A 22,973-nucleotide genomic window follows, 5' to 3' on the forward strand; every position below is an offset into this window, starting at 1 on the left:
AACTAGTCTCTGTCTCATCCCTTACTTCCAAGAATCACCCCACACATTGTAGTGATAAATGCCACCAGGAGCCTGGTGGCTCGAATGTCCTCAACCTGCTGGGGTTTGCTGCTATTTATAGAAACAACGTGCCAATGCCATTTCCCTCAGTAGTCCTCTAATTTTGTTTCTCCCAAACTGAGAGGCTGTGTCGTATTTATTACGCCCCCACCCCCGCACCCTCTCCTTCTCCTTCTGTTTCTTTCAGGCAGGTTACTATGCGACAGTAGCTTTCAGTTAGGGCTTTATTGTTGCTCTGAAAGGAGGCCGCTGACTCAGAGAGAGAGAGAGAAAGCTTATGTTTCCTCTCAGAGGACTGAGAAGTTCACTGCTGTGAAAGACAGCAAACATCACAGTACAACAATATGCAAGCCATATTTCAACCCCAAGCTCATTAAGAACTCTGAAATATCGCTAGGAGTAATTGATGATTGGGAATACTGGCATAATAGTTCATTCAAGCTTTTGTTAGCTTCATAATTGTAATTATTAACTTTATAATAACAAGTCTCAACTTTAATCATGAATGGTGTGTCAATTGCAAGTAGTCAGCAATTAACAAACCTTCCATGACTTCCAAGAGCATACTCCTTAATACCAAGAGTCAAACCACAACCAAAAAAGAAATATATATTCCTTAATATTGACAATCGAGTAAGGCCTTAATATTCACAAATGAATAAAGTGTCCCATAAGACCCAGAAGGACTTCATTATTAGACCTTATACTTCAATCGATACCAAGAAAATGACCAAAACCTTTATGGTTTATACCTACACTATGCATAAGTCAGAAAGACAAAACACCCAAACTACTAAAACCGATTAAATCAGTAAGTAAGTAAGAAATGTGCATTTATATAATGCATGGGTAAGGGCTAATGGAGGGACTTTGGCCAGAATAAGGTTTTATGGGATTTCTGATGACCACAGAGAGTCAAAACCTCAGTCATCCAAAAGACTGACAGTATAGCACCCTCTTCACTGTACTGGGGCATTAGTACCCACACAGACCACATGATGAGCACCCCCAGCTGGCCTCACTAACACCACTTCCAACAGCAACCTAGTTTTTCAATGTGGTCCCCAATCCAGGTACTAACCAGGCTCAGCCCTGCTTAGCTTCAGTGAGTAACCGGTCTTCGGCTGTAGGGTGATATGGATGTGGCTCTAGATTCCCTACAATTCCCCACACCATTAACTGCTCCTGATTTAGGTTAAAATCAATTACAGGCTGTTTAAGACCCAGACCTATACCAGACATCCAAAGACTCACTCTAATCCTAGACTCTCAAACTCCACACTTATAGTAGATCAATAGTAGTCACCCAGAAAGCAAGATTGAGAATTGAGCCAAGAGGTACCAATAATTAGATTTTAGGAGCATTTATTTGAAACACAATGAGACTCTAGCGTTCCTTTTCTTACCCATAATGAAATTCTTGTGAATTTTCCTAATAGTGAAGATAGAGTACCTGCTGACCTGTGGCTGAGATAATTATAGGTAACTTTTGTTCAGCAGAAATGGACTGTGATCTTTTATGAGAAAAGATGTGACTGAAGGCAAAAACAGATTTTTTTTTAAACCAAGTTCCACATTTCCACATTTTCAAAATAATCCCCATTTACAAATCCATGAAAGTGATCAATAATGCTATATTACGTATTTTGCCAGACTAGGTGGCTGGGTGCTATTGTGCATGTAGATTTTGCATTGTGTGCAAGATGCATCCACACTTTTAAAATAACACTTTACCGGTGAAGGGTTAGCAAATACTTGATTAACAGCAACACTACCACCTATTCCGCCATTGCTGTGTGTTTGTTTGAGCTTGCCTTTAATCTACAGTAACACTTCCTAAACACGAACTATGCATGCACATGACACCATCGTTTTCAAAGACTTATTTCCAATGGCAGCATTTTTAAAAACTGCTACTGTAAATCTAGATTTCAGATTTGTGTGTTTTTGATCACAAAAATGCTGTTATCGTGTAAATAAACAAAAAAATGCATTAAAAAGTTTCTCGGTTAAAAGAAGGTTAAAAGAACTGCCACTGAATTATCAAACTTTGAGTTGAAATATTAATTTCCTGTGTACCAAGAGACAGATAAGAACTTTACAAACAGGATGCTGGACAGGAATAAAAGAGAATATTTTGGCTGTATCTGTCTGTTCTTGTCCTTTGACATTTGAAATCTAGGCGTTATGTAAATCATTATCTGATTGTCAAACTGATGCTCTCAGTGCAAGGATTAGTTCCTAATGGTGCAGCTGTTAGACTTATGCACTGGCATAAAAAGTAGTGGCTGATTTCAAAGGGGACCTATTATGCCCCTTTTAACAAGATTTAACTCTGATGTCCCTAGAGCGTGTATGTGACTTTCAGCTCAAAATACTCCTCAAATAATGTTTTATATGGTGGCCGACATAGCTTAAAGCGCTGCAATTTAAGAAAACACATGCAATTACAAAAAAAGACCACAACGCATACACATTAAAAACCGTGCTGCAAAAACAATTCATAAAATGCGCTGTATTTTCTTACAACCCAGCGGTAATGTTTCAAGGAGACTCTAAAACATGATAGACCCGGCAGTTTATGTTATGGTTATTTAGACTAATAAATGCTTAAGATCGGATTGGAATTGGGCATAGGGATGTTAAAATAAACAAACAAAAAACGTCACGTTTTTGGGTCCCTTGAAACATTTCCTTTGTTTTTGTGTTGTGAGAAATGTATTGTTTTTAATTAATGTTTGTGTTGTGAGAAAATGCAGAGCGTTTCACAAGCGTTACACAAACTAATTTCGAGAGGAGCATGTGATATGATTGACCGCAGCTGGTCTCTCATCTACAATCATTAGTAAGCCAATCAGATTAATGCAAATCCCTTTTCTTCCTTTACCACGGGGAGCTCTCGAGAACTACCTGATCTCACACTCCCTTTAGATGCTCAATCGACCAGGCGGGAGCCCTGGGCTCAATTATCTCTGAGCTCAGGGTTCTCTCGCGGGACAGCATGCCAAACCTGCTAATAGCGTCAAGCAATATCTAAGTGTGAACTCTTGAATGTGTTTGCGTTGTGAGGATTTGCAGCATGTGTGCTGTCAAACTGATGAAGATCTTTTCTTAATTTGCTGGTGTTTTTCATAATTGTATGTGTTTTCTTAAATTGCCGAGTGTTAAGCTCTCTCAGCCACCATAGTTTTATAACTTTTTTAAACTGCCCCTTTTAGGGTTTGATCCAAATGTTTAATCCGTTTTGGTGACTGTCACTTTAAAATCAAATGAGATTGTGCTCCCAGCTCTCTTTTCAAAAGAACGCAGTGCTACAAACACCCATGCTTCAGATTCAAAACAGAACTAAAGTTTTCTGTGTGAAAATATCAAAATAAGAAGGTTGTCTATATGGAGACTACGATTGTACATCCTAGAACTTATTTACAATGACTCTTAGTCATAGCATTATCTTTGACAGGTAAGGCACGAAAACTATTAAGGCGGACGGCTGCTTCTCACTCAGGGCTGTTTATGCTAATGAGGGCAAGATCGTCACTGATGGCCGGGGCTTTCCCCTCTGATGACATGTACAAAGGGAGAATGTCAATCATATGCTGCGTCCCAATTCGCATACTATGCGTCCTAAATAGTATTTGAAAGTAGAATTAGTATGTCCCAAATCGTAGCATGTTGAAAAGAGTATGCCAAAGGTTCCCGTATGGTTTACTATTTCCGGTAAAAACTCGAAGTGTAGAAGCGTCCATACTCTAACCGCTGATATTGCCCACTATACATTGTGCGTAGGACGTAAATTCGATTTAGAACTACAAACATGGGTGAAAAGTGTAAACAAACTACAAACATGATGGATGCGTGAGACCAACCATCAAGTAGAAAGGCTTCGGTAAAGATATTTGAATGACTGTTAATTAATATCTAGCCCACTGGAACATGTTTTAATAGCGTTTTCTGGGTTATATTTCATCTGCAACTACAATACTTAACTTATATAAAGATGTGTTTGGACATTAACGCCTGAATGCATAATTATCCAAACACCTGAGGAGATTTCTCTGCCTGAAAGACTCATGAATGGGAGATTAACCTGCTGCTGCTTCTCCAATAAGGTAGGAAATGAAATATGAAAGAAATGTGGATGATGTGTGGATGATTGACAGGGCTGTTCACGTTAACGAGGAAGTAGTATGTCCCAAAAGCTTGCATACTCTTCTGTTACACACTCAAAAGTGTGTACTTTTCCTTCACAAAAAAAGTACATACTTTTAGGGTGTAGTATAAGTATGCCAATTTGGGATGCAGCAATAGTGTTTCTCCTGATTGTTTTAATGAAGTGTAATTTTAAAAATAGAATGAAATACTTTTTACCTTTAGAGGCTGGATAAATTCAGAGTGTTTCCACAAAAAAACTCTTATAAAAGTGATTTATGCATTTATATTATTCAAATGGATCCATTCTCAACAACCACCTGCTTATTGACGTCACTAAACTCGCTGGATTACATGACCATGTTGAGTTTGGTAACAATTCTGGTTATCTTTGTATTGGTGCATGGCTCTGTTTCAAACAACTTGCTGCTCAGTGTTGTGGAAAAGACCTTATAGAATGTGAACAAAGTGCCAGAATGGGCCAATGGCTCTCCCTGTGAATAGACCTTTTGTTTCAACTCAATCAGTAGTTTTCCACTAGGTGCTTAATCCACCAGCAGGGTTCAGATTCAGTTAGCTAAGATGCATTTTATGATTGTTGTCATAATGTTTTCCGCAGCTAATCTACTGGAGGTCAGCTTCTAGTTTGTTCGTTCCCTGCCATTTGGGCAGTATTTTGGTGTACCAAGAAGCAAAGGTGAATCTCAAGTATCTCGAAGTCTTGAACTTTAGAGGCTGTTTATTTTACTTGGATTGAATATGAAGTCTTGATGGCGATTATTCAGACATGGAGTTTTTCTTCGATGGTGACACAGATGACCTCAAAGTCAACCTCAGCCTCAGTAAGTAGCTAGCGGTATATTAGGCAAGCTCTTGATCCCTATCCTATATTGCTGAAAGTATTGATTTAATAGCTCACACTTGTGTTGTATGAAACAGTGCACTGGTGCTAGAATTGTGATGTCTTGCCTTTGAAAAGAGTATAGTTGCTCATTTAATTGGTACCACCGGGTACCGCTTAAAAAAACAATACAATTTAATATTTAAGAGCAGTTTTTGTTGAGATATGAGCTGAACTGAACTGAGTGGACATATGATTACATCGTACTACCTACTTTTGATATGTTATTGAATCATTTATGCCTCATTTCCACTGAGCGGTACATTACAGGGCTGGGTTTCTTGATAACGATGTATCTTGGTTCTTAAGAGCGTTCTGTATGTGCAACGTTCCCTGCAACTCCATGTGCATAATTGTGCAAGAACTCTTTCTACATTTTACTTAGAAAGGTAGTGCTGAAATTTAACCTTATATGGAGTCATATGCTGAATGTTTAACCCAATAATCCCCATCTCATGTGTGTTATCAATCAATATAAAACAGACTGGGACATAAAAAACAGACATAAAACAAGGGTTACTACTACTTACTGGTCTACTACTACTACTGATGTTTCTACCAGCTCCATGCAAAGCCTGGATATGCAACATGCGCAGAAATCAGCAATGCAACTGGGTTGTAATGTAATGTATGTTGCCAAATTGAGGTAAACACTGCTTAGAGATTTGAATATTTCATCAATTTTGTGAGATTATAAGCTTCATATAAGGTCTGGCAACTTGACAAACATGGACAAAAAGGGATTTTTTGTAACTAGATTGGACTGTACAAACTATGGGAGTTTCCCAGGAATAATAACAAAATAGGAGGGTGATGGGAGATAGGTGTGAAATATGGGAGACTCAAGAGTGTTGGCAGGTATTGCGTATCAAAATATACAGTAAGTCAGAAATGTTTTTGCAAGTCGGCGCCAATGGGTCCTTTGCCGATCCTTCCCCTCTCTCTGCTCCCATTGCTTTCCTGTCTGAAATCTCTACTTTCTTATCATAACAAAGCTGAAAAACGCTAAAAAATATTGTAAAAAAAAAAAGAAATGTTTTTGCAATATTGCCCAGTGATCATTGTTTTAAATCATTGGGATTACAATTTTGATCAATATTATAATTGCTGAGCGTCACGGTGGCACAGTGGGTAGCACGATCACCTCACAGTAAGAAGATCGCTGGTTCAAGCCTCGGCTGGGTCAGTTGGCATTTCTGTGTGGAGTTTGCATGTTCTCCCCGTTTTCGCATGGGTTTCCCTCGGGTTTGTTCTGGTTTCCCCCACAAGTCAAAGACATGCGCTATAGGTGAATTGGGTAAGCTAAATTGTCCATAGTGTATGTGTGTGAATGAGGATATGGATGATTCCCAGTGATGGTCTGCAGCTGGAAGGGAATCCACTGTGTAAAACATGTGCTGGATAAATTGGCGGTTCATTCCGCTATGGCGACCCCTGATTAATAAAGGGACTAAGCCGAAAAGAAAATGAAAGAATGAATTATAAATGCTATTATAATGTTTTATAATAACCATAATTCAATAGCCCTAATTTCAGCACAAGTTGTATCTTTTAAGATATCTTTATAGTGCCTTTGTGTACTTTTTGACGTTTCTTTTCTCAGTTTCTGTCACTGATTCATTGCAATTGAATTTAATTTTAAAAATGTACAGTTACTAAAAAATGCAAAGACTTCTTCCTTTTGTGTTCAACAGAAGACAGGAATTCAAGTCATCATCCTTATTTCTACAGCACTTTATACAATGTAAATTGTGTTAAAGCTCCATTACATAAAAGTTATAATGTTATTTCAGATTATGGAACGTTTTTAGGCCTGTAGCAGAGTGGTGGTAGAATGCTGGTGTGTTTCAAGTCAGATTCAATTCAATTTAATATGATAGTCACTGCTAAAGAACGATCCATTGAAAGCAGCTCTACCAATCATGCAAGCCAAAAAGAGTGACAGTAGTTATGTTTACATCCAAAAATGCGAATTAACTTTATGCACAAAACTGGAATATCACAGAAAATGTGTGCGAATAAAGCAGCGTTTCCTTCCAACGAGTCAAAGAGAACAAAATCGTCACTTCCTGATTAACTGGCGCCAAATATCAACAGTAAAAACGGAATTCGCTACGGTAGGAGAAGCTGCAGGAATCTTTTCCTTTTTAATAAATGACTTGTGCCTCAGAAGACGATGCCGACACACAGTGAACGCGCGGTGCCGTTTGAAGGCATGAGACGCGGAGCACAGACGCTCTTGATTCCGGAGGTAATTAATAATATAATAACACTAGTACTGAAAAGGTTAAGGCATTTTAAAATGACCAAAACAACATTTCAGATGGTTTACAATGTGCTCACCCTCCTGGTTTGTCCATTCACACACATTTTGATCATCACATGATCTCTTATAACAAAATCACATGACATTTTTTTAATGCACATACTGGAATTTGTTCGGTAAAAGTGTTTCCATTGTAGTTTATGTGCATCTTTTCTTACCGAATAAAAAGTTGATCCTAATCAGTTAGCGCATACGTTTTTTATGTGCATTTATGGGACATTTATGCGTATCTTGGTGTTTCCATCAACCGATTTTTGTATGCGCATGTCCAAAATGTGCATAAAAATAGGTGGATGGAAACGTAGCTAGTGACCAGGCTCAGTATGAGGACCAGTTCTCCTCTAGCCGAATGGATTTCATAGATTTGTGTTACCAATTTTAAATTTGGAGTGGCTTTATCTACAGTTGCATTATACTGTCCAGTGGCATCCACATATACTGTAACATGCTGGCAGACAATTTTTATGGTGTGTAAAATAGGGCTGGGCGCTATATATAACGTGAATACCGGTATTATGTTCTAACTGGTACTGTATGAACATATGGATTTTGCAAATCCTGTGGATATTATCATAAATTCAGATATTCATACATTTAAATGTGATATTTATTAGTGGTGTATAGTAAAAATAATAACATTTAGTAAGTAAGTGAGTAAAGAGTATTTATAAAGCACATTTAACTTCAGTTTGGCACTGACCAAAGTGCTAAACAAAACCATAGCACACATTCTAAAACCGTAAACTAACAATAAAAGTAATAATAAGAATAATAGTATGACAGCAACAATGCACAATAAACATTAAAAGCCTGGGAAGGCAATAGAATAAAAATTTGTCTTAAGTCTGGACTTTAAAATAGAGAGAGAAGAAGCAAACGTGGAGCAGCGATTGCAAAGGCTCTATCTCCTTTCAGGTTAAGTTGTGACAGAGGAATATGTAGTAAAATCTTATTTGACGACCTAAGGGACAGAGGAGTTAAATTCTGTTTAGAAGTTTAGAAGTTCAGAAATATAATTCAGTGCTTTAAAAACAATAAGTAAAATCTTGAACTGAATTCTAAAATTAACAGGAAGCCAACAAAGGGATGCTAAAACATATGAAGAGTTATGAGTCCGCTATAAGTCTGTTTGGATTACTTTAAGTAAAACTGTGTTTTTTTTTATCAAATAGCGATATGAAAACCACTATTTCCTATTTTATACTTTCACATAGCATATTCAGGTTGTAATTACATTAAAAAGTCAATTCCATATTTAAATTTTCAAAGATATATTATAAAAACATTTTTTTCCCCAAAATGCAATTAATCCATGACACTTTTTTCTCCAAAATGCAATAAATTAATTAATATCAAATTGGATAAACAACCAATGCATGCAGCACACAAATGCTTGGCACATAAAATGTATTCAATTTATTAAACTACTCTGCAATATTGATAATGCATATACGATTATCAGCGATCATTTTTCGATATATTTTGCAGCCCTAAATTGTGCTTTGTTTCTATGAAACATCGTCTCAGCTTTTAAATTCTGTCCAATTTTATTTATTTATATTAGGGCTGGATGATGTGGCAAAAATTTATATCACGATATATTTCTTAATTTCGGTCGATATGATATAATTCCGATATCGATATTAAAAATCCAGGAAAAAACTGGCAAGACCGCTTGTTCATTCACATCTGTATTCAGGGCAAACTTTCTGCGATGGAGCTTAACCCACTGCTGCTGAGCGCTGGCAGCACGTGTGTGTGATGTACGTCATCACGCAAGTGACATCACGCTCTTTTTGATGACTGCACTGAACATCACAAACGACAAATGATAATATATAAGTTACTATACGTATATACTATACATATATATATATATATATATATATATATATATATTTATATATGCAAATTTATATCGAAATACCGGAAATGGGTTTAAATCTCATATTAACGTTATTGAAAAAAAAATCTACTACGATATATCTTGATATCGATTTATTGTCCAGCCCTAATTTATATATATATTCCAGATATCATCTGGAGAGTGGAAATTATTGTGAGTATAGCTTATATCTCCCCACCTCTCATGTAAAGCAGGTCATGCCCAGAGCTATGGTCCCATAATGCAATGCACAGTGACATTATGACCAGAACAGCAAACCAGGCCACTGGTCAATGCTAATTACACAAGCACAGACCAAATGAGTAGGTAATCGACAACGTTAGGGAGAAGGCTATTTGTTAACCCGGAGTCTTTTTTTAGCTGTTAGCTTTGTTGTGAGTATTTCCCCAAGCCGGGGTCATTCATTCTCCTGTGCTCTTAATAGGTTTACGTGAATCACTGCCCTGCTTAGTAAGAGCACATGTACAGTAAGCTTCCTAAGATCAACAACCTACAGTACAAGTGACCGCTCGTGACCTTTGCTTCAGGTTATGTTCGTGAGTGCGGCCAGGTTGAGGCTGATTCTTTTGGCTGCTTATGATTTTTATGATTCTGATTGAATAGAACTGTTATATACTATGCTATTACACAACTGTCTCGAATACTCGCTTTTGATTGGTCAGTCGCAACATTCCAAGGTGTGTTATTTCCAGTTAACAACTGCTAAATGATGCAGGCTCATCCAGGAACTGCCATCTTGTGAATGAATAATACGTAGGTTATTATATACTCCATTCAACCGGTTTCGTATCTGTCAGCTTTGCACTTTTTACTGTTTGGTAACATCTTGTGATTCAATAATGAGCAGGTTGGGGTATGACATAAAAAAATAACAGCTGGCAGTATCCAGCTGTTATTGTTTATGTCAGATTTTGTATTTAATTACAAAATTATAAAACTATTAAGGCTTAGAACAATGTTTTGTGTCTAATTTTTATGATTTGTGGCAAGTAGCTGTGTAATAAGCAGAATAACGTACATCCAAGCCAGTTGTTTTTTCGCAGAATAGAGCCATTCAGTCTTACAAAACAGTTTTGGATGGTCACACACGTAACCTTGGCAGTGTTATTGGTAACACTTTATAATAACTGCATGGTATAAATAAGTTGTTAAGCATTAGCAAATAGTTATTTCATTATTTATAAAGCATTAACCATAGTGCTGAGAAAAGATGAATCGCAATTAATAGCATCCAAAATAAAAATGAGTTTTGACGTAAGATATGTGCATGTGTGTGTGTGTGTTATATGTAATTATTTTGTGAATATAATACAAACACATACATAATACCAGAACTATACAAAACATTTAAATATATATACAGTATATGAGCAATCTCACACTCGTAGCAGTGTGATATGGCTGTATATCTGCACTGGTGGGAGGCGTGCGTGTCGCAGACCGAGTGCCTTGGTGTCCCACCAGTGACAATATACAGCCATATCACACTGCTACGAGTGTGATATTGCGTTTATACAACTAGGCATGGGACGATAACCATTTTCGAATTGGAAATGTCAAGGTTTTAAAATAAAATTTTCAGCTATAGCGTTCCTCAGATTTTTTTATTTATGTTTTTTTTTTTTTTTTGCATAAAAGATATCCAAAGATGCCATTTAAATTGTAAAGAAATCTGTGTTTTTGAAACAAATGAAGACAGCAGAAGTCAATGATTCATTTGAATTGTTTAGCCTGACATGTTTACTGCTCCAAAATATTTTAAATGTGTCTCAAAATAAAATATATTGTGTTCAAAGGGGGAAAAAGTGTTTGTTTTTTACCCAGACATTAAAAAAAGAATATATTTTAGACCAGTAATCACAATACTGTGATATTTTTATCCAAGGTTATCATACCGTCAGAATCTTATACTGACCCATGCCTACATACAACAGTTTGATGACATAATCGTGTATATAAAAAAGAAAATCAAACACAGCGAGTTTAAAAGTCCTTTATGAGTTCCTGTATGAGTAGTTCCTGTATTAAGAACGACTTTCCTCCGCCTTTCCTTCACATCTGCAGCTGACATCAGAACAACAGAAGCCGTTACTAATTCACCAACGTCATTTTAGAGCTATCATTTGAATGATTCTCTAGCGTGATGTCTAAAGTGATGACAAAACAGGTGATTTTGCTCACATTTTAAGATTATAAGGCTGAACAGCATGAATTGCCATTAGTCTAGAGACATTTCCCAGTATTTCTCTGTTTCAATCGGGAGATCACACTAATTAACCCTGAAAAAGCCAAAACAACGCAATCACTACCAGATTACTGTTGTGTCTGCAATAAGGAGAAACACTAAACACATGCGGGCATTTTTTTTTTCTTTCTTTCGGGTTACTGAATTTGTCTGCAGTAGCGAAAACAGGAGACTCGATAGAATCAAACAGATGGCCAACCAAAAAGTAACTCAGGGTTATACAAAGAGTGGCCAACACAACATAAATACATTCCTGATACGAGTCCCATCTCACGCTCAATACACTACAATTACTATGGTATAAATACAGCGTCTATGCTTTACTCAGTATGACAGGCTGATGGATGCCAATGCGCTGTATCTCATAAATGATAAATATTTAAAATAGGCACTATCCTTATAAATAAACTAAATAGATGCAATCTAAACAACTACTTTCTTGCCTAAAAGCCTCAAAAGTACATTATGTTGTCCAACAGCAGCAATATTTGTCAAACTATAGTGAGTTTATTGATCTGCTGTCACTCTATGTGGGTGGAGTAATACACAAGGGTGAGGAGGCTGTACGAGTTCTGATATTGCAGAATACCGCAAAGCTATCCACCAATTAGATTCAAGAACCAGACAGAACTGTTGTATATATATATTAGTCAACATATAAAGTGGATCATCATCTTTCATTAAAGTTGTACTAAAACTATTGAACACCACCTATCGTTTTTGATCTACTGTATGTCAAATGCTGACTACTGTATATAATGTGGTTAAATAATGTGAATAAATGTATTTTACTTTAGTTAACAATTAATTAACTTTTGTAATTAACTAACTTTATCTAACTTTAAATGTACATTAATGCATATTTTTCAGGCACACATAGTAGTTTCTTGGTGTGTTAATAAATGTGCATTCTCAACACATATTCCTACTGTAATGCATTATTAACTCACGTACTTATTAAACATTTACTAGTTGTCAGTTCACATTTTTTGAGCTCATCTAAAGTGAGGACTATTTATACTTCATAAAAATTCTTGAAGCTTTTTTGGTAAAGTTATCTTTGAAACAGAAAAAGGAAACACAACGAGAAATACAGAACATCAAAAATATATTTATTTAAAGATGCAAACAAGAATGTACAACTATAAATGTAATATGAGTGTTATCATAAAGTGTTACCATATTATTATTTGATTTCATTAAAATAATCATTTAACCAAAGAGTTTTTTTTTTTGTTCAAATAGTGTTTTTGAATTCAAAATAACTAGAAATCTTTACTAGAACCATTTTGATTTGCTTTGGTTTTAGGATTATTCTGATTTTATAAACTTGTGCAGAACAGTTTTATTAATATATTTATCGCCCACAATGTTTGCACAGACAGCAGCAAAAATACAGGCTGAAGGCTGGCTGTAGAAAGGAAAGAATAGCTCATGGTGCTGGTTAGGCAAAGCTATCCATAAAGGGAAACCAATTACATCTTTGTAAGCTATGTTTGCATTATATTTAAATAAATGAGAAAAATACGGACACCATTCGCTTGTAAAGAAATCTGTGTGTCTTTGTTTTAGGATTACATTTGTAATATTGCATGAATTTTTGTGACCGAGGGATGATGATGGACAGATATAATGTCCTACAACCCTTAACAGCTTTGAGCAGTCCTTAATATTTTATGAGGTCTTGGTGGAGATGAAATTAGCTTGTGAGAGTGTGTGTGTGTGTGTGTGTGTGTGTGTGTGTGTGTGTGTGTGTGTGTGTGTGTGTGTGTGTGTGTGCGCGCGTGTGTGTGCGTGCGTGCGTGCGTGCGTGTGTGTGTGTGTGTGTGCATGCTATATTAATCATTATGGAGTTCTTTCTCGAAAGCCTAGGTGTGCATAACACAGATTAACAACAACAATTTAATTAGATGTTGTTTATTGTATACAAATTAAATTTCATTTGAATTTTCATTTGGTTAGTAGACATTTTCCTGAATATGTTGGAGACTGTTAAGCTTACTCAGAAAAAAATGTCTATATTTATGTATGATTCACACTGGTACAATACATATTTATTTAATGCCATTTATCTGCACTGTTTCTAGACTGCTTCGAGATAATAACAGACATTATGGTATTACAGAGATGCTACTGTATTGCTATTTCAGTGTTCACTTAACATGGTGTCAGGCAACATGATAAGATTCCAGTGAGAAGCACTAGATGCAAAACAACTACAAGATGCAAATGACAGCCAATCAGAAGAGCTTTATTTTAAAAAAGTCATCGCATATTTTGAATGATTTACTCACTTATGAATAAGCTGACCTTTTTGTCATAGATATGAACTTATATGTATGTGTATATATATATATATATATATATATATATATATATATATATATATATATATATATATATATATATATATATATATATATATATATATATATGTGAGCAATATCACACAGGTAGCAGTGCGATGTGGCTGTTTATCGCACTGGTGGGAGGTGTGCATTGGCCAACTGCCTTAGTGTCCCACCAGAGACGAAATACAGCCACATCACACTGCTACAAGTGTAATATTGCATTTTTACAACAGTTCGACAGCATTATCGTGTATATACTGTAAAACAGAAATCATACACAGAGAGTCTCAAAATATTTTTGTATGAGGAAAAACTTTCTTCCACTACTTATTTACATCTGCAGCTGACGTCAGAACAGCAGAAACCGTTACTAATTCAACCACATAACTTTAGAGGTAGTATTTGAATGATTCTCTAGCGTAATGTATAAAGTGATGATAAAACAGGTGATTTTGCTCACATTTTAAGATTATAAGGCTGAACGGCATGAAATGCCATCAGTCTACAGAGATTTCTTAGTGTCTCTGCATTTGGGAGATCACAATAATTAACCCTAATAAACCCAAAGCAGTGTAAACACTTACCAGATTACCGTTGTGCTTGTAATAAGAAGAAACACTAAACACATGCGGGCATTTCTTCTTTCTTTCTGTTTACTGAATTAGTCTGCAGTAGCAAAAACTGGAGACTTATTAGGAACAGATGGCCATCTCCGGTTTTAAGATTTGATGTTTAAGATTAAGATGTGTCCCATCTTGCACTCAACACACTACAATTGCTAAGGTAAAATACAGCACTACAACAAACAACAGAGAAAATCGACTTAAAAAGTCACTTACCAGTTTTATAATGATTTGATCAGCTTTAGTTTAAAATTACGATGGGTTTTTCCTCCTTTAAGGGCTTATTATGTGGTCTCTATCGCTATCTTGTGGATGGACAATGTCAACAGTTTTTGCTCTGCTCAATGACAGGCTAATGGCCGCCAACGCACTGTCTCTCAGAAATTATAATTATTTAAAATAAGCACTTTCCTTATAAATAAACTGCATAATTGCAATCTAAACAACTACATTCTCGACTAAAAAGCCTCAAAAGTACATAATGTTGTTAACAGCAACAATATTTGTCAAACTATAGTGCCCTCTGTTTGTCAGTATATGTGGGCAGAGTAATACACAAGGGTGAAGGGTGAAGAGGCTGGACAAGTGCTGTTATTTGAAGAATATATCAAAGCTTTCAGCCAATCAGATTCTAGAACTAGACAAAACTGTTTTATATATATATATATATATATATATATATATATATATATATATATATATATATATATATATATATATATATATATATTAGAGATGTTCCAATGTTTATTTGGAAAATTAGCAATGTGCAAAAGATTTATCAAACTATTACAAAAAAATGGTTTGGTCTCTAGAGTCAATGACTAAAATGCAATGTGTACTCATGAAATGCATCAGACATGATGACTCATATGCCTGTTTATCTGTCTAGTGTTTGTGTGGTCATTCACAAATAGGCTTGTTGTGCAGGATGAAGAGCTATCAACACTTCAATAGATCACTTCACTTCTGTTATTGGTGCCTGGTGGCGACTCCTGTCTGTCTGCGGGGCATCTGTGAATCTACTGACACAGAGAGAGATTGTGAAGGGCCATCATTACTAAGAAAGAAAGACAGTAATGAAAAAGGATGAAGCAGAAAAAAAGAGGCAGAGACATAGCATTCCTTTATATATAGGTTTTGTAATGTTGGTGCTATAATTGGACAAGATACTAGAGTATTTTAAATATCTTCAGATTTGTATATTATTAAATCACTGAAAGAGCTGAGGTTTATTTTGTATTTTATAGCTATATGTGATATGTTTTCAAAGTCACTTCAAAGTAAAGTAATTAGTAATCTGATTACTTTTTTACACAAAGTAATTAGTAATGTAATCAGATTACAATTTTCCAGGATTAGTCAGTAATTTGTAATCTATTACTTATTAAAAGTACCTTACACAACTGCTGAACACACACACAAAGACATACTGAAAAATGTGGGTGACCAAACAGTTGTTGGCTGTTGATGGCAAGAAAAAATAATCTGGAAGACAGTGGGGACCGGCAGCTGTTTGGTTACAAAGATTTTCCAAAATAACTTATGTTTAAGAAGAAATCATTGAGATTGAAAACAACTTGAGCATTAGTAAATTATGACAGCTTTTTATTTTTTGTGTCAACTTTTTATTTCATGTTAATATAACAACAGAACATTTAATTTTTAAAAATCTGTTCGATTTCTTAAGTGCTACTGCTGAATACACCTGCTGTACCTTAAAGATAATCCACTCTTTGTTTTATTTGTATGTGTATTTGTTCAATTCAATTCAATTCACCTTTATTTGTATAGCGCTTTTTTCAATGTAGATTGTGTCAAAGCAGCTTCACATAAAAGGTCATAGTAAATTGGAATAGTGTAGTTCAGTTTTCAGTGTTTAAGTTCAGTTCAGTTTAGCTCAGTTCAGTGTGGTTTAAAAATCACTATTAACAATCACATTTGTCATGTGAACCTTTGTTCTTAAATTTGAAAAAGATTTTTATCTTTGCCCACATTGTCCTCTACCTTTCTTTTTTTACGCTTTGTTATCTTGAAACAATTTTTTTTACAATTAGAAAATTAGTTACTTTATTTTTTTGTAAAAAAAAGTCATATGATATTTTTCTATCATGTTTTATATATATTACGATTAGAACTAGTTTTCTTCTGTGCTATACATAAATGAGAAGATTGAATTTGTATTAGACTGTTGGCAAAAATAGCTACACAGAGCTTGTGTAACTGGTATAAAGTGAGGCAGTGTGCTTGACTTTCAAAACCTTTGTGAGGGGTGTGACGATATGCCAACATTTTGGTCCATGTCCGACAGGAATGTACTGTGAACCAACTATTATCCTTGTTAAATGCTGCACTAAACATTGTGCTACACATAATAGGCTAGAACGTTTGACAGAAGTGTAAGTTCGTAGTTAATCAGAGGCTTCATTGGTGGACTTTTTATCCCTTTAAATAACCAGGACTGAGGTATAAATAAAAGCAAAGTAACATGAATAATTTTATTGATCATACACATTTAAATATTTACATACATACCTGAAAATATTGGAGTCTATTGGTGTTTGGTGGATTGTGTTGGTTGGTTGGTTAATGTAGTTGATGTTGATTAATTGGTTGATGTTTGTTGGTTTGTGTTGGTTGTTTGGTTGGTGTTGGTTGGTTGATGTTGGTTAAATGGTTGTTGTTGGTTGTTTGGTTGGTGTTGGTTAGTTGATGTTGGTTAATTGGTTGGTGTTGGTTGTTTGATTAGTGGTGTTGGTTGTTTGATTGGTGTTGGTTGGTGATGTTGGTAGTTTGGTTGGTGTTGGTTGGTGGTGTTGATTGGTTGAAGTTGGTTTGGTTGGGTTGGTTTGTTTATGTTGGTGTTAGTGTGTTGGTTTGGTGTGGTGTGGTGTGGTGTGGTGTGGTGTGGTGTGGTGTGGTTTGGTTGGGTTGGTTTGGTTTGGTTTGGTTTGGTTTGCTTTGGTTTGCTTTGGTTGGTTTGATTGGTTGGTTGGTTGGTTGGCTGGTTAGTTGGCTGGTTAGTTGGCTCTTAAGCCCTTGTTATCTAGTTCATGTGCTGTTAAGCATTCCAAGCAACATGCAGGGGCATACTTTTAGTCACCTAATGATCCTCATCTCCTGCAGAAAAAAAATCAAGTATTCAATTTGATAATCCAAAGTAATTACACTAAATGTCTTTGTGAATAAATTCAATTACTTAATGCAAGGGATCAAGTATTTTCATCATGTGAAATGATGGGTCCTGAGATTATTGGTTTATTGACTGAAATGGTGTATGTGCTGCTTTGCATGAAAAGAATTGATTAATATCACATTATGCTTTTATAATCAAATACACACATTACAATGATATCTGTAGAAACTGGATTAATGATGATTAAAATATAGTTTTTAAATCACAGGATAAATAACACTTTAAAATTTATTCATATAGAAATCAGCTATTTTAAATACTAAAATATGTAAACAGTTTGCTCTTTTTTGGTGTACTTTGGAGCAAATAAATGTAGGCTTGGTTAGCAAATGAGATTTCTTTAAAAATATTTAAAAATTACTGTTCTAACATTTTTGATCGCTAGATTGCATAAAATAAAATCATAGTTGTTTTTACTACAGGTTTAATTTTTTTAATGACCTAGTTTGTGTTTAATAGAAAAAGGAAACCTATAAAGATTTGAAATTTGTGTGTAAATAGTTCGTATTTTTTATTTTTGGGTGAGCTATTTCTTTAAAGCAGCGAAAAGTTTGCAATGACAGTAACAAACTGGCGTCTAGACCCCAGCAAGTAATGTCCATCTTATGTAAGTGAAATCAACAGTGTTAAAATAAAGCAAAGTTAGAAGCCATTCACATATTGCATCTAGAAGTGTTGTTGTTGTTATTGATGCCTGATGTCTTTCTAAAACATACTTTCAGCACTCTTTAACAGACTGTCTGTGATTCTTTTTGTGGAGGGAAATCATTGGGAACTACAGGCAGAATGTTGACTCTTAAGCAGATTTACTGATTGCTGTAATATCATTATCAGTCTGTTCTCAAAGGGGACTCTCTGTAATAACGAAGACAGACCCAAAGACGTTAGCTGAAATTGATTAGACACCGAGAACAGTACATTGTGTGATTTGGCCATCAGTAAGATTAAAAAACACTGTGAGGAACCCTCTTGTTGTTTTTTTTTACCGTTATTTTAAGACAAACAGCATTATTATATATACTTTATATATATTATTATTATTATTACTTTTTTTCCTACTGCCATTATGCGCAGGAAGTTCAGAATGCTAAAATGCTTTAATATTGAAATTGGCAGTTGACATATTAATGTGTTTATGTTTTAGATTTCCAAGATAAAGTTACTGATATGTTTTAAGTTGCTAATAGCATTTGACAATGCAGTTGATGTACAGTCTGATTAGTCTTAATAAATCATTATAAGGATTTTGTGTATGTGACCTATGTATTTTGAATCTTAAATTTTTTGAGACACTTTTTGTTTCAATGTTTTTATGGAATAGCTGCATGTAAAAGAGTGCTAGTAGCTATAAAGATGTAAATTAGATTAATTCATTTAGATTTTTTAGCAATATCCCAAAAATTCACATAAAAATAGGTGGATGGAGACATAGTGTCATGTAACTGTACAAGAAAGTGCTCTAAATGTTCATGGCAACAACAAGTTTTGGACATAAATATGTAAATAAAAACCTGCTAATCGCAATCACTTCATTAGGAATAATGCCACAACAGGGTAAAATGTAAAAAAAAGGTAATGCTGTGATCACACAAGATGCGGATGAAGCGTCAAGCATGAGTGATTTACATGTTAGTCAATGCAAAGACGCAAATAGATATCTTACAATTCAAATGGCTCGAATTGAGCATTTAATGCGCTTAATGCACAAATTACGCGAATCGATTGAGTTGGAATATCTGATCTTTAGCAGACATGTGTGCTGCGTTAAGCAATCAGGAGCTTGCTCTTGTAGATGTGTGGTTATGACATAGTGCCTGTTGTTGGTGTCCTGACGGGAAAACCTCCTGCTGACACTGAACAACAGCTCATCAAACTGGGCTCGGCTCAGTCAGAAGCACCGCTGAAAGCCTCCATCATCCAGGTATAGTTTCTGGAGGAGTAAATCAACTCACAGAGCTGGGTGCACCTCTGAAAAAACCTAGTGGACTCAGATATGGTGCCGAAGTAATCTACGCTTTTTTTTAGTCTTCCTAAAGCACATAAAGCACAGCTACTCTCTCAATAAAACCCATGTTAGCCATTTAGCAACGAAACTAGAGTCAGCGGGCAGACAGAAACCCCACCCATGATGCAAAACCACAGCTATTGTGCAGTGAATTTGACGGGTGAAGTGAATTGAATGGGCAAATGAAGCGAAAACTCTAAATGTTCATGATTTATTCGCGCATGGCACATCTGATGTGAACACAGTATAAGAGATAAAAGCAATGTAAAATCTAGGTAAAGCTATGTGATCGCAGTACAAAAAACAATATTGGTTTGGTTTAGGTCAGTGGTTTGCTAATGATCTGTACAACAATCATCCCTGCCTTCTCATAGACGTGTACAAGAAGGACGTGTATCTGAAACACAACAAAACATACTCCAAGTAACGTATTTCAGATTCAAAATGTAAATAGCCCCCTCTATTGGATTAGTTATCTGAAACGGGCAACAAAACGTACCCGGAGGAACGTATTTTACATTTTGCAAAAAAAAACAAAAACGTAGACTTAAAGTAGTCATGTTTTTCAGTGAGCCCAGGCTTTAAAAAAATTCAGAAGAAACATCAATGTGCCAAGTTTAAGAATAAGTGTGTGTAAGTGTGTAAACCTATTCCTAAATACAAGCAATAGTAACAGTAATTAACTTTATAGTAAACCACCAACAAGGGATGCTATCCCTGTACTTCTACTTTAGCTAGAATCTATATTAGGACAGTTTAGGCTAGTGAAACTCTAAATGCAGTTAATAGAAACATCTCTATAGATTAATCGACTGTCTGCCTAGATGTACAGTTGACAGCATTCATTTCATCTGAACCCATTAGGCTGAAGCACTTCCAGTAAAAACCACCAGTCTGAACTTTAGAGTTTTACATAAAGAGCTGATGCCTGTCCAGATCTTATTTGGTCCGTTGCGGCTCTCTGGATGAGAGAGGCTCATATTAGCACTCAAATATTTATAATGCTTTGTTGGGAACAAAGACATGTGGAGTACATAACTGTAGGCTCACAATGGTGCATTTGACTACTGAAGTTTCCTAGGTGAGTAGAAAGATATTGAGTCAAACTGACTCCAGTATGAAGTATCCTATATTATCCAAAAGGCGTTTATTTTATGACAATAGTTGAATGTGTGCAAATTATACTTATTACAAAACTACGTACATAATAATAGTAAATAGTAATAATACATGAAAATAAAGCTACATTTAAATGCTCAAATATCTTAGACTAGATGATAATATTTGTTGTAATGGTTATTAAAGAACATTCTTTAAAATGTGTGGTAGTTAAGTGTTTGCTTTTTTTAATCATTTTAGAGGAGGAATTGCGGAAGCTACGAGAAGAAACCAATGTGGAAACCCTTAAGCAGGAGCTGGAAAGAGAGCGCAGCAGGAGACTTGACCTCGAACAGAAGATGAACGATGTGCTGAAAACCAGGTAAAAACCACACAATTAAAAACACACACACACACACACACACACACACACACACACACACACACACACACACACACACACAAATATACACAAAGCAAGAAATCTGCTTTACAGTGTCAAACCTGTCAAAACAATGGATAACATTAGGGATTAGAATTAAATAACACTTATTATTTCAGTTTTAGCACACACACACACACGCACACACACACACACACACACACACACACACACGCATGCACACACACATATTCACCCACACAGACACTCAACAAAAATCTAATGTAGATGTCTATAAAATATCGGAAAAATCATTTTTAACCCTCCTTCTGACCCTTTTAACAAGTTAAATTGTTCTCTGATATCTACATAGTAAGTACTTGGCTTAGGTAAAAACTATCCAGGAATAATTTCATTTTCTCATTTATAATCACTTGAGTTACCCCTAGAATGAAAAGCTTGGTTTTGACCATATTTGGAATGGTCATGAATATTAATGAGCCATGCTCTGATGGACCACTGCTTATGTCAGTACCTGACTCTCTCTATGGCTGCGTCCGAAACGGCTTACTACTCAGTAGGTACTGCACGTGAATTTAAATGTACTACTCTGCCGTTAGAAAAGTATGTTCTATTCAGCATGAATGTCAGTAGTATGAATAGAACACGGACGTACTACATCTGCCATTTTGTCATCATCACGTGAACTACCCAAATCAGTTGCGTCGATTCACTCCCTTTCATGAATTTCCTCATGGTGCATCATGAGATAGAGTAGGATCCATCTGATGCGCCGGAAGTAGTAGGTCATCCGGGTACTTCTCACAGACTGTTTTGTGAATTCTAGGTTTTTCTACTTTTTTTAGCGTACTGTATAGTATGGAAGTATGCAATTATGGACACAACTTATCTCTCTCTATCTCTCTCACTCTCTCTCACACACACACACACACACACACACACACACACACACACACAGTCTTATGTACTCTGAAATACATACGCAAAATAATCATACTTCACTTGTCAAATACATATTTTGAGTAGATTCCTTGCTAAATGACCATCTTTTCGTTGAAGTGGTAGAAAGGTTTATTTTACCTAGAAGGAGTGAGTGAATGAAATGAAATGAAATGAAAGGTTGCTCCTGAGTTGTGTTGTGGATAAAATATTGGCTAACTTATACAAAAAGGCACATATCGACTTATCGCAGAACACTGCAATAATTTTTAGGGATGCAGTATTGTCGCCCATATATAAAAACCAATTCTAGCAACATTCGATCCCAATTAGAGGTGTCAGTATTGTTAACACTATAATATTACTATAGTATATTTTCATGTGGGTGTCTGACAACTGAAAATAGATCTGGTAGCAGATATCACAGCCTTTGTTACATTTTACCCTGCACTTTTTTGTTAAAATTCATAAGTAATTATTTAGAATATGTGTTTAAACATTCTGATTCCAATGCCTAAATTGTTAAAATGCCTATAATTAAATTAAATAGTCTTAGGAATAACATATTATGTGTTCTTTGAAAGAGTGTACTTGCATCGTGATGATTTTAACCTCTGCAGATCGCTAGTAAACACACAGATCGCATAGAACTACAAATCTACCGTTATATGGACTACAAGATCCAGTCATGCACCACACACACACCTGTTCCTGATCTTGCTTGATTACACTCTCACAGGTGAAGCTGCACAAAGACTGATTAGCTGGATT

At 35.6% G+C, this 22,973-nt stretch overlaps 1 protein-coding gene across 2 annotated transcripts in view; it reads left to right on the top strand.

Annotated features, from left to right (window-relative positions):
* gramd4a (GRAM domain containing 4a) overlaps nt 1-22,973 on the top strand; it is a 102,114-nt gene that overhangs the window by 48,385 nt on the left and 30,756 nt on the right. For both annotated transcript variants that reach the window (XM_056455440.1, XM_056455441.1), the window contains exon 4: nt 21,122-21,242. In XM_056455440.1, coding sequence (XP_056311415.1) covers nt 21,122-21,242 — 121 coding nt within the window. The remainder of the gene's footprint in view (nt 1-21,121; nt 21,243-22,973) is intronic.

Source organism: Danio aesculapii, chromosome 4 (genome assembly GCF_903798145.1).
Source record: "Danio aesculapii chromosome 4, fDanAes4.1, whole genome shotgun sequence".
Taxonomy (NCBI): Eukaryota; Metazoa; Chordata; class Actinopteri; order Cypriniformes; family Danionidae; genus Danio; species Danio aesculapii.